Source organism: Silurus meridionalis, chromosome 6 (assembly GCF_014805685.1).
Source record: "Silurus meridionalis isolate SWU-2019-XX chromosome 6, ASM1480568v1, whole genome shotgun sequence".
Classification (NCBI taxonomy): Eukaryota; Metazoa; Chordata; class Actinopteri; order Siluriformes; family Siluridae; genus Silurus; species Silurus meridionalis.
The window spans coordinates 11327471-11341345 of NC_060889.1; the positions used below are offsets into that span (position 1 = coordinate 11327471).

Consider the following 13875-nt stretch of genomic DNA (forward strand, 5'->3'; position numbering starts at 1 on the left):
GTTCTAACTTGCTGTCCATGATGAAATTACAGACATTATAACAAAGATGGTAAGGATATGACCAGTTATGATTGTGTGCACAATTATGGCCTTTTATCTCCACCTTTCACAACCTTTTAACACACAACTGGTGAAACAGCACACCTGACACTGGTGAAGGTGTGTGAGAGATCGATTTGCACATGTACTCACACACACACACACACACACACACACACACACACACACACACACACACAGATGATGATTAACTTCTATTTAAACTTGTATAACTTCAAATCAAAATAACTCAATATAGTCTGAATCAGTATGAAGTTTGTAGTGCCCCTGTGTGTGTGTGTGTGTGTGTGTGTGTGTGTGTGTGTGTGTGTGTGTGTGTGTTTGTTCTTTGGTCCATAATATTTTACTCTGATGTTTTTCTCTAAAAGATCAAACTCGGGTTAATGTTCATAGGCTATCCTACCCTTAAACAATGGGCAAGTTCAAACAGTATGTATCACTCTCACTGATTTTATTCTCCCCTTCTGTATGTGCATCTCTCTTTCTCTCTCTCTCTCTCTCTCTCTCTCTCTCTTTCTCTCTCTCTATCTCTCTCTTCTCACAGTCATTCACATCCTTGTCACAGGATGTTGGCTATTCCTCTTCTGTCTTTGCACAAATGCTCATAAAAATGATAAACTGTTGCAATAATCAGTGTCAACCATCCAACTAGTGTGTGTGTGTGTGTGTGTGTGTGTGTGTGTGTGTGTGTGTGTGTGTGTGTGTGTTTTTTTTTACTCTAGGCCAGGAAGGTAAAAGGGTGAAAGTCACCCGAGATCCTACTCTTTGATTAGTCTTTGGGAAATATTTCTGAAACCATTAAGCCCATTTAAATCCAACAGTTAACTGGCATATTCAAGCTAATGAATTACACATATATGTGTAAAATATCATACTGGGAATTTTTCTTTTTTTTTTTTTAGCAAATTAAATATGATATCACTCTACACAGATAACACTGTCTTAATATTATTATATTATTTTAATATTATTGCAACGTATTTATAACAAAAAAGTTATACTATTATATTATATTATATTATTATACACATAATAATACCTTTCTATTTTATGCAAGTTTTACATTGTTATAAGGAGTAATTTGTGCTGATGTGTAATTGAGTTACATGTGTCTGGTGATTGAGTATAAATATAAAAAACCCTTAAACTTAAATTACTTTTTTTTTTTTTTTTTTATAGATCTAGTGATTAATTGAAGCCTATATACTGTAGGTTAGAAACACGTTATTATACAAAAGTATTTAAAAACAGTATTAAACTTTAGCAAATGTATACAAATATAGTACAAAATTATTACTGAAAGTGGAAGCTTTTTGGACTCTGCAGAACTCTTCCTTGCACTGACCATTCATCAAAACTTAGTAACAGGGCTAGATGGGCTTTTGATTTAAAAAGCCCAAGAATCCAATCGCCACTCTAACAGAGCTTCACAGCTGTGATGCAGAGATATGAGAACCTGCTAAAATGACAACAATCTTAGAAATAAATTTCCATTAATCAAGCCTTTGAGGTAAAGGGACTAGACAGAAGCCAATCATGAGATTTGACAGATATTTAAAGAACTTTAAAAGCATGAGGAAAATAATTACCTGGTTTCATGACACAGACTCCAAGTCCTACTTCTTGTAAAAAAAAAAAAAAAGGTTAATAACTGTAAAATACTGCTCATCAACCAGCAAAAACTATTCCTTCCATGAAGCATGGTGGTGGCAGCATAATCTTTTGCCATTAAGTGGCCCAACTAACATCCAGACATGAAATCTACAGGACCTGTAGAGAGAACTGAAGATGGTAATTCATGTACAGCATATCCAAGCTGATTGAGAAACTGCCCAAATCCTGGTGTGCAAAGCTTGTCAAGACTTACTAAAGAATGTGTAATAGCTTCACTATGAACTGAATACAATTTTTAAGCATTGTTAGAGAATTCTTTTTTTTTTTTTTTTATGAAAGAAAATTCAAAAAGTGTTTTTGTTTTGTTAATATGTTATAGTTTGTATGTATTAATGACTATAGGGTACATTTGATAATTTTTTCTTTCAATTTCTGGCACAATATACTGAATATTTAAATATTTCTAAACCCACTGTACATAACATTTTCTCATGCCTGTCTCTTCCTAAGACATTAATTATTCTGTCTATTTTTAAACCTGTCCACAAATCCAACTCTATCCACAGAGGCCACTCCATGCTTGTGATCTCAATATTAGACTACTGCAACTAATTCCTGGCAGGTCTCACTCAGTGCACCATCCAGCCCTTGCACCTAATCCATAATGCAGTAGCAAAAGTAGTTTGCTACTTCCCCACATTCTATCACATCACTGAATTATTACATGCCTTTGGCTGGCTTTCTGTAGCTGCCTGCATCAAATTTAAAACCCTGTAACTTGCCTAAAAAATTAAAACTAAAATGAGATGTTCCACACGTACATATGGGTGTAAATATTCAGGTGTCCGCATGCTACGAAATTACTTTGACCACTTATACTTCTTTAAAGTGCAGTGTTCATAAATTTACCATCAGATGCTGGTCTTATGAAACTGAACAAATTTATAAACGCAACACTTTTGTTTTTGCCTCCATTTTTAAAGTGCTGAACTCAAAGATCTAAGACATTTTCAATGTACACAGAAGGCCTATTTATCTCAAATATTGTTCACAAATCTGTCTAAATATTTGAGAGAAATAAGCCTTTTGTGTACATTAAAAAAGTTTCAGATCTTCGAGTTCAGCTCATGAAAAATTGGGGCAAACCAAAAGTGTTGTGCTTAAAATTATGTTCATTATAATATAGATCAGGGGTCACCAACGTGGTGCCCGCGTGCACCAGGTAGCCCGCAAGGACCACATGAGTAGCCCGCAGGCGTTTTCTAAAAATAGCTGTTTCCTACTTTGTTAAATCATTGTTGATAATTATTATGAGAAATCATTAACATGATCAGTGTCTTCACATAGATGAATATCGTTAATTATTATTAATAACATATAATAAAATTGAGAAAATGTGTTATTTCAGATTAAACTAAAAACTGTGTGTATCAAACTGGTAGCCTTTCACATTAATCGGTACCCAAGAAGTAGCTCTCAGTTTCAAAAAGGTTAGTGACCCCTGATATAGATCATAATGTTAAAGTGTTTGTAAGCAGACCCTCTGAACTTTCTAGAGGCAGCTGTTCCTTGTACTGTATATTTTTCAATCAGTTATCACAATTCTTGTGATAAAACTTTTCATAGTGTTTATTCGATGTTGATATTTGTAGCACTTTAAGGCAATATTTTTTTTTATATTTTATGTATTACAATTATTATTATGTATTTATTTTATTTATTATATTGTATGATCATAAAATTGGGTATACATAATATACATGTGGTGTATTTAATACACCGCAGTTCAATCCTCAGTTTCCTCATGCTTTCAAAAGTTTAATCAAAGCTCTTAGGTTTCCTCCCGCCGTCCTAAAATATGGGAGGTATGTATGGTATGTAGCCTGGCTGTAATAAGTTGCTCATGAATGAGTGTGATTTGTATGAGTAAGATGCCCTGTAATAGATCCAGTCCAAGGTGTATTCTTGCCTCATGCCCAGTGTTCTCAAGATCGCCTGTGGCCCCACTATGACCGTAACCATGATACAGCAGTTACTAGAGAGCAAAAACTAAAGAGGTAAGGAAAAAGAAATTGCTATACTGATAATCATGCGCAATTAAAAAACTTTTATAAAAGTTCTTCTATGTGTAAACATAGTTGACCTGCAAAAGAAACAAGCCAGTCAAGTCAAGTCAAGTTTATTTGTATAGCGCTTTTCACAACAGACATTGTCTCAAAGCAGCTTTACACAAATCAACAGTGATGGTGAATGGTGTGCATTTGTCCCTGATGAGCAAGCCGTGGCGACTGTGGCAAGGAAAAACTCCCTTAGATGTTATGAGGAAGAAACCTTGAGAGGAACCAGACTCAAAGGGAACCCATCCTCATCTGGGTGACATCAAGAGTTTGATCATAAATCTTTCAACAATACAGAACACTGGAGAGTGAGAACTAACATGATTACTGGAGTATAAGATTATAAGTAATGTTCTTTCTGCAGTCTTAAACAGTCTATATGGTTAGTAGCTCCGAGTTTTATAAGCTCAGCATTTGTGATCACCACAGATCCAGCATCAGCTTCTCCATGCCAGAGCCTTTAAACACTCCAGGAGGTCCAATGTCAAAACTCCACACATGTAGCGGGATCCAAATGGCACTGGTACGTCTCTAGATGGTTCAGGATGTTTGTGAGTTCGGCATCTACTTCTTTAAAGGTCCGTAATCATCACGAGGTGGGAGGTGACTGGAGCTGGAGCAACCTCAGGATGCCTCGGGATGGGGAGAGAAAGAGAAGCAGTGGAGAGGAATTAGCGTAGCTGCTGTTCATGATATTAACAGCACAAGTTGATAATGTGCATGTGATCAGATGTTCTGGAGCACAAGGTTATGATGTGATGTGTGTTATGTGTAGGCTTTGCTAAAAGATACGTTTTAATCTACACTTAAATTGGGTGAGTGTGTCTGAGCCCCGAACACCGTCAGGAAGACTATTCCAGAGTTTAGGAGCTAAATGTGAAAATGCTCTACCACCTTTAGTGGACTTTGCTATTCTAGGAACTACTAGAAGCCCAGAGTTTTGAGATCTCAGGGGCGTGGCGGATTGTAGCGTGTTAAAAGACTGGATAGATACACGGAGCCAAACCATTTAGTGCTTTATAAGTGAGAAGTAATAGTTTGTAGTCTATTCGAAACTTAACAGGAAGCCAATGTAGGGACGATAAGATCGGGGTTATGTGATCATATTTTTTTGACCTTGTAAGAACTCTGGCTGCTGCATTCTGGACTAACTGAAGCTTGTTTATTAATGAAGCAGGACATCCACCTAGTAACGCATTACAGTAGTCTATTCTGGAGGTCATAAAGCATGGACGAGCTTCTCTGCATCGGATATAGACAACATATTTCTTAGCTTAGAAATATTTCTAAGGTGAAAGAAGGCTGTTTTGTAACCTGATTGATGTGATTTTTGAAAGACAAGTCGCTGTCTAAAATAACACCCAGGTCTTTTACCGTTGAACTAGTGGTTACAGAACATCCGTCTAAATGCAGGTTGAGATGCTGGAGCGTCTGTATACCAGTTTTGGGCGATGAGCAAAATCTCAGTCTTATCAGAATTTAAAAGTAGAAAGTTATGGGTCATCCAATCTCTTAGTTCCTTAACACACTCAGTCATCCGGGTTAATTGAGCTGTATCGCCTGGTTTAGATGAAATATATAGCTGAGTATCATCAGCATAACAATGGAAGCTAATTCCATGCCTTCTAATAATATTTCCTAACGGAAGCATGTATATTGTGAAGAGCAGGGGTCCTAGAACTGAACCTTGCGGCACGCCATAATTTACTTGCATTAGCCTGGATAGCTCTCCATTCAAATCTACGAAATGGTAACGATCGGACAGGTAGGATTTAAACCAGCTTAATGCCTGTCCCTGAATGCCGATGTAATTTTGTAAGCGATCTAGGAGGAGATCATGGTCTATAGTGTCGAATGCAGCACTAAGATCTAGTAAAACCAACAGCGAGATGAAGCCTTGGTCTGAAGCTAAAAACAGGTCATTAGTTATTTTAACTAGAGCAGTTTCTGTGCTATGATGGGGCCTAAAACCTGACTGAAATTCTTCAAAGATATTGTTCTCTTGCAGGTAGGAACATAACTGTGCAGCGACAATCTTTTCTAAAATCTTAGACATAAATGGGAGATTTGAAATTGGTCTGTAATTTGATAACGTGTTTGGATCCAGATTAGGTTTTTAATGAGGGGCTTAATAACTGCTAACTTGAGGGATTTAGGGACGTGACCTAAAGATAGTGAGGAGTTAATAATATTTAGAAGAGGCTCACCAGTTGTATATAACACTTCCTTCAGTAATTTAGTAGGAATTGGATCTAACTGACATGTTGTCGATTTAGCTTTGGCAATAACATTATACAGCTCTTCCTGTCCTATACATGTAAAACAGTGGAGTTGTGGAGTTGAAGGTAACACTGTCTCAGGAGATGCTGTAAGAGGTTGAACTGCCACAATTGTTTTTCTAATGTTATCTATTTTTTCAGTGAAGAAAATCATAAAGTCCTCACTACTAAACTGTGATGGAACACAATTTTCAGAGCCCTGATTTGTAGTTAGTTTAGCTACTGTACTGAAAAGGAACCTGGGATTGTTTTTGTTGTTTTCTATAAGTTTGCTCAGGTGTTCAGCTCTAGCAGCTTTTAGCGCCCGTCTGTAGCTGAGCATACTGTCTTTATACGCGATTCTAAATACCTCCAATTTAGTTTTCCTCCATTTTCTCTCCAGATTACGTGCTGTTCTCTTGAGGGCATGTGTATGACTATTATACCAAGATGCAGGTGCTTGGTCTCTAACCTTTTTTAACCGGATAGGGGCAACGGTGTCTAATGTGCTAGTGAGGATAAGGTCTATGTTCTTAGTTATCTCATCAAGATTAATAGTAGTTATGGGTTTAGTGAGAAATTGAGATAAATCAGGCAGGTTATTTACGAATCTGTCCTTAGTGGTTGGAACAATAGTCCTACCAGGTCGATAACGTGGTGCAACACGGCTAATCTGCTCTACCGGTAGTGTGTACAGTATGAGGTAATGGTCTGTGATGTCATCACTCTGAGGTAAAATATCTATATCAGTGACGTCTGCTCCGTGTGATATTATTAAGTCTAGTGTGTGGTTAAAGCGATGAGTTGGTCTGGTGACGTTTTGTTTAACCCCAAAAGAGTTTAATAAGTCAACAAATGATAATCCTAGAGCATCGTTTACATCATCTACATGAATATTAAAGTCTCCTACAAGCAGCACTTTATCAAAATTGATCAAGAGATCTGATAGAAAACAAGCAAACTCTTGAAGAAAATCAGCGTAGGGTCCTGGGGGTCTGTACACGGTGACCAGAGCGAGTTTACTATGTATGTCCGAAAGTACAACTTTAAGAACGAGCACTTCAAATGACAAGCTTATTCTAGATCTACAAGAAGTGAAAAAAAGAATCTTCAACACTCATGTAAAATCTTGCCAATGCTGCTTTTTTATACTAAAATAATACAGATCATTTAATGTGTACTTAGTTTCTAACTACAGTTACATCTAACAATTCTCTATTGTTTTAAATGCCACATAAACAGCAATGCCAAAAAAGCAAGATGGAATCTGAACTGTTTAATATTTGGATGACTTGACCGATATATAATTTAGGTCAACGCAAGGGTAGAGATTCTATCTTAATGGATAAACAATCTGTTTTTGGCAATTAATCACAAACACCTTTGCTGACTGTCCCTTTCAGGTCTGTTAGGTCATTTTAACACTTTTAGCATTTCTAACATTTGCAGGGTGTGTAAGCAGGTCTGTATGGCACCAGCGTGGCCTAGGGGAGTCTGGGGTGGAGTGAGGTGTGTGTGTATGAGGGAGCAGTCGCTCATTCTTATCTGAGCTACTGCTTCAGTGTGCATTTCCTGTCCCCCACAAACTGCTTCCTGTCCTTGGCGCAGGAGCACACACTGTCCGCCTTCAGACATACACACACACCCACCCACCCGAATACACTCGCACACACTCCCACATGCACACACAGACTGTCGCCAGGCGAGTCTTTCTGGGGAATTACACAATAGCATTGGCTCCTGAGTGCTGCTTTTTACATGAGTCAAGCGGAAGCTGTATATGTGTTAGCACCACACACACACACACACAACAGATTCGTTCTCTGGTAGTAAAATAGATGATGACAGTAATACCGAACCAGCACTCCCTCTGCACCGTTACTCAGGGGGACAATAAAGATGTGTGGAGGTCCAAATTTGCTGTATGGGTGTGGGTGCGTGAGTGTGTGTGATGGTGGGATAGTTGATGACATTTTGCTGTGTGCCTTAGTGTGAAGCTGGAATTTGCCCAGACTTAAAATAACCTTTTACATGTAACTAATCATCATATTAGTATTATTATAATTATATTTATTATTATAATTAGTAAAGTACACAGACAGACAAGAATTTACACACACAAACACACACACACATACACACACACACACACACTTGCATGTTTGAAAATAAGGTTGTTGGAAAAATAGGATGTGGTTTAGGTGAGGTTCCCAGTTCTTCTCGGAACAGCATACGCATAGGGTCTAGTAACTTCTCATTATACACCTTCTGCTAAACTACTCGGGCTGATGAACTGGTTTTCTGAACCGTGAAATGAATGTTATTACAGACAAACTGCCAAAAAATAGAGTAACAATTTAACATATAATTCCTTTATACATATGTATAAATATTCCTTTATGTGCATCCCTTCCATAAATCTCTCTTCTTCCCACACTGAAGCATATTGACAAATATATATGACAAATTATATTATACAGATAATTTTACAGAGAAATTATAAATTAAAATGTTATTTTAATTTTATTTACAGTTCCTGCAGTCATGTATTTAAGGGCATTTATATAGCTTACATATTAAGTAGACTATTGCAGTGATTAAATGAAAACACTGCCCTTTATAAATTAAATAGTATATATTGTCTTCCCTATTATACAACAAATATGATATATTGTTATATAATATTAATACTAATATAGACATGTATTAACAAAATACTGTATATTTGTGCTTCAAATGATTAGATGATTCCTCTGCATGTACCATAAAGTAATGGCTTTCATATTTTTGAAACAAATAATTTCAGATTGGGAGAAACAATTTTTTCCATATTAATAAAAATTTAAAAAAATCAGTTTTTATTTCAATGTATTGAGACGTTTCTCATATTTGTTTGAGAGTATCAAATTAGATGTAGTAGATCTCCTGCTGTATTTTTGGATGCAAAAGTATATTCACAGTTTGTTCTATTATAAACAGTCAGTTACTTGGAAAAATGTACCTGTAAATATAAAAAAAATTTAAGTTTGTGGGAATTTTAAAATCACACATCCCCTTTTAAAACAAATTGTGAAAAATCCGAGCAGAAGCTCACGTTTAACACACCTGCACTTTAATCCCACCAACACCACTTCCTCGTGGAACAGACGTGGACCTGGTTCACCTGGCCAGGTTTTTTGCTCAAAACACACACACACACACACACACACACACACACACACACACACACACAGCATATAAAATTATATTTAAAATATAAAACATCTCTAACTACATTTATTTTATCTCCTAATTGCTACTAAGTACTAATTAAAGTTGCTTAGACACGTATGCTGATTTACTGTGTGGATTTTAGGGAAGTCAACATGTTAAAGACAACCAGTTACTGTGTACAGTAAGAGGAGCTGCACGAAATGTGTGTTTAATTGATCTTATCTTTAGAGCTCTGTTTTCTGAGTCACTATCTTAGCTTTCTCTCTCTCTCTCTCTCTCTCTCTCTCTCTCTCTCTCACACACACACACACACTACTGTTTGTAAATGTAGTCACACAAAGAGAAAGTGTGTGTCTCCCTCGCTCTGTGTGTGTGTGTGTGTGTGTGTGTGTGTCAGAGAGAGAGAGAGAGAAAGTGAGTGAGAGAAAAAGAGTGAGATTTTGCCTCTAATATTGCATATGTTAAATCTGCTTAATTTATATAAAAATGAAGAATGATGTCATGACTTAAGAAAGAGAGAGTTAGTGATGGGGAGAGAGAGAGAGAAAGTGAGAGAGAGAGAGAGAGAGAGAGAGAGAGAGAGAGAGAGAGAGAGAGAGAGAGAATGAAAAGTGTATGAATATTTGTCTCAAGTTCTAGTTGTTGGTTTGGAGCTTTAGGACATTTTATATCAGTTTCCTCCAAAGACATGAAGAAATAACACTAATTGAGTTAAGTTAATTAAGTGTATAACATACCAGCAATTCGCAATTCTTTCATGCAAACGGGTCAATATTACAACAAAATTCAGTGAAAACTGAAATGGAAACACTGTGAATAGCTCTGACATTAAAAAAGTTTTGGGTGAAAATGTTATTACAGCTCATCTCAGAATTTTTGTACACTTCATTACTCTTACAGATATTGAATTAGGCCCCAAAACAAGATAATAACATAAACCATATATTTTATTTATTTATTTGCTTTTAAATGAAAGACGTTTTTTAATCCCTTGATTCTTTTTGGAGTGGTTAATCCAACTCTGGTGTCTTCGAGGTGAAAGCTGGTATAAATGAGTCTCGCTTCTCTGATGAACTCTGATGTCCCACCTTCCCTCCCACCGCCATCGCTATTGGTCGCAGCTGTGCTTTTAAAGCAGGCGGCATCCTTCCGAGTTATTCCGACTTTTCTCAGTGTCCCGGAGCGGAGCACAGCGGCTCACTCACATCTACTGGGATTCCAGCGGAGGGGAACAAATAAAAGCACCTGCAGCAGCTCCAACTTTTCAGTTCAGTGTCGCGCGTGCGAAGTTTATCCTGCGTTAGTAAGTTCAGAAGAGGGAAAAAAAAGAATTTATTCTCGGCCCTGCGGTTGTCGGAGGGTGCGGGGCATCGCGAGATGAGCAGTCCTGATGCGGGCTACGCCAGCGACGATCCGAGCCAGGCCCGCGGGACCAGCTCAGCCATGATGGCCGGCGCGGCTCAGTGCGCGTGGACGGAGCCGCTCAGCCCGCGAGCGCACGCCAAGGCCAAGGGCGAAGCGTGCGCGGCGGCGCGCGGGAAGGGCGAAGCGCGCATCCGCCGGCCGATGAACGCGTTCATGGTGTGGGCCAAAGACGAGCGCAAGAGACTGGCACAGCAAAACCCCGACCTGCACAACGCCGAGCTCAGCAAAATGCTCGGTGAGTGGCTCTTCAGCTTAATGCTCAATTCGTATTTAAACTCTCCAAACATCCAACACTTTCATTTACTTCATTAGAATCTGTTCTCCTGATTTTTACTGGTCTTGGCATAATTCAAGCTTACTTTCGAGACTTATCACCTCCTCAATAGACATTGTATTTTGGGATCTACATGCAGGTTATATAACCTTCATTTTATTTAGAATAAAAAGCATTTCAGCAGAGATTCATAGAAAAAATGTGGTTTATTGAGATGGTAAAGACTTCTCATTTTCAATAAAACAGATCGCATTCGCAATAAATTAATTTATATTTTATTAAGCAAAGACTTCATGCTGTTTAACGAAATATTTATAATAATAATAATAATAATAATAATAATAATAATAAACGTTCAAATTGTAGGTATACAGCTACATTATAATACTAATGATACTACACTGTGGTTCCTAAGTATTATTTAGTATCTATTATTATTATTATTATTATTATTATTATTAAGTGTCCTTTTTCCTAATTGAAATTTTTTTTTTATCAGAACTAAATAGTTTGAATATGCTTTGCATTTTGCAGACCTTTACTCTCAAACCCTATTGGTTTCAATTTATTATATCTGTGATATCATTCTTAAATATTTACACTCTAGTCTAAGATTTTTGTTTTAAATGTCAATTAAAAATGTATGAAATTGTAATGCAAATTTGTTTATTCCTAAAAAAAAAAAAAAGCTATGAGTAATAAAAACCTGTTATGAAAATTGTAACCAAAATGATTATGGGTTAAAAACCTTCATGAATTGATTTCTTAAAGTATTTGAGCAGTGTTATAATGGATATTTTAAATAGTACAGCAAGCAGATGATCCTTAGCTAAGAATCAAAAGGTCATTGGTTTGATTGTGACTAATAAGAGTCTGCTACAGCCATTATGCCCTTGAGTGATTTAACCTGCTTGTGTGACGTCTCGCAGTGGACACCTCAAGACCTGACAAAAAAGTCACCCAAATATTAGAGCAAAAAGGTTGTTGCACATTGTAATTGTTGCAGATTTATTTCAAGCTCTATCACAAGATTCACAAAAATTATTATATCACAAAATGCTGTATTGCCACATGAAATCATGCATTCCTTCATTAAGTTTTTTAAAGAATGCATTCTTAATAATATTAGACACTCTATTTTGTACAATGGTTAAAAAGATATAAATTAAAATCTTCCCTTTACAATATTCCCTCTAAATGCTTGAGAGACATATGTGTATGACTATAATATGTACAATATGTCTTGAATATGTATAATTGAGTTAATATTGTCACACCAGCAGTAAAGTTTTTGTTTCTTTTTTTATCTTGGAATCATGTGGGCAGTATGAAACATAGCAGAAACGTTGCTAGGAAGGATTTGCTTGCTTTTACTTTTTTGGCGAGATATATTAGGAACGTAGTCATACCCAGTTACAATTTGATACACATTATACATGATCTGCATTGAGCATTTAACCTTTTGTACATTTGTGTTTTGTGATTTTTTTTATTGGAGCTGAATTAAGTGTCTGTCTGTATTTTTGTTAGGTAAGTCATGGAAAGCCCTGTCCATGTTGGATAAGCGACCGTTTGTGGAGGAGGCGGAAAGACTGCGTGTTCAGCACATGCAGGATCATCCAAACTACAAGTACCGGCCTCGTCGCCGCAAACAGGTGAAGAGAATCAAGCGGCTGGACTCTGGCTTCTTGATGCCTGGGGCAAGTGAGTCCCAGGGCACTCTCAGTATGGAGAACATTGAGATGATTTACTCTCACCCCCCTGGGGGTTTGCCTCAGGCTGGTTTGTCTCAGTACTGTGATGCCCAGGGCTTGTTTGAACACTACAGCCTTCCCACTCCTGACTCCTCCCCGATGGATTCAATGGGGACGGAGAGTGTGTTCTTCGGTGGGCATTCTCAGGATGATGGCTCTCACATGGCCTACAGCTACCTTCACCAACAAGAGTACGCACCTCTAGAGCATCAGCACCCCCACGTTAGTACCCAGGCTCAAGGCAGAGTACGACATGACACCCACTCGCATGCCACAACACACTCGCAGGTCCACACACACTCCACCTCCAACTTACATTTAGTACACGCTCACAGCAGCACACAAGTCAACCTGATGAGCAGCTCACACTCTCAGGAACTGGGTAATGCAAATGGCAGTTCACATCACACTATCAGTCACAATATCAATCCTCACCATACACATTCAATCTCTCAGGCCCTTTTTAACAGGAGCCTATCACCTGGCTCCGGTCAGGCTCCACCCCCTGCCTACCTGGGCTGCCCATCTACTGTTGGTGTTTTCTACAACTCTGCTTCTCAGCCAAAGCGCTTGCTGGAGCATCCATCACCTCCCAAGAAGGACACACACATTCTCACAATGCTTCTGACCAGCACTCCCATACACACACAGAGACGTGTCGACATGCTCCTGAGATGTTGAATGAAATGGCTTGTAGTGAATTTGAGCAGTATCTGTCATATGGGCTTCCTCATGCACCCATGCAAGGCTCGGACCTCATTTCCACTGTATTATCTGATGCTAGCACTGCTGTGTACTACTCTAACTACAACAACACCTAAAGCTCCTGTATTACAGCAAACACTCCCGAGATATTAATAATGACTTTCTGTTATAAAAATGACACAGAATAATAGATCAAATATATACAGTAATAAAGACACATCTTGCAAAGACATACACGTGTGTGTATGTGTGTGTGTGTGTGTGTATATATATATATATATATATATATATATATATATATATATATATATATATAATATAGCATAATGAAGGGAGTTAAGAACTTATATCTTTAGAATTATATGAATTGTGCAAATTCACTGAAATATGCTTAAACCTTTAACTTTTTTGTTTTATGAAACTGAGCAATGCTGAACAACACTGTACATATGCCC

General features: G+C 37.6%; 1 protein-coding gene across 1 annotated transcript; it reads left to right on the forward strand.

The window, feature by feature from the left end:
• The first annotated feature begins 10353 nt into the window (after positions 1–10353).
• On the forward strand, positions 10354–13652 carry sox17 (SRY-box transcription factor 17). The gene is made up of 2 exons (XM_046850660.1): positions 10354–10922; positions 12492–13652. Exons 1-2 carry the CDS (start codon positions 10640–10642, stop codon positions 13394–13396), a joined length of 1188 nt encoding a protein of 395 aa, XP_046706616.1. The 5' UTR covers positions 10354–10639; the 3' UTR covers positions 13397–13652.
• The last annotated feature ends 223 nt before the right edge of the window (positions 13653–13875 follow it).

Coding starts and splice junctions, on each gene's coding strand:
- sox17 (XM_046850660.1), top strand. CDS start 10,640: ATGAGCAGTCCTGATGCGGGCTACGCCAGCGACGATCCGAGCCAGGCC. Junction 10,923..12,491: donor CGAGCTCAGCAAAATGCTCG/GTGAGTGGCTCT, acceptor TATTTTTGTTAG/GTAAGTCATGGAAAGCCCTG.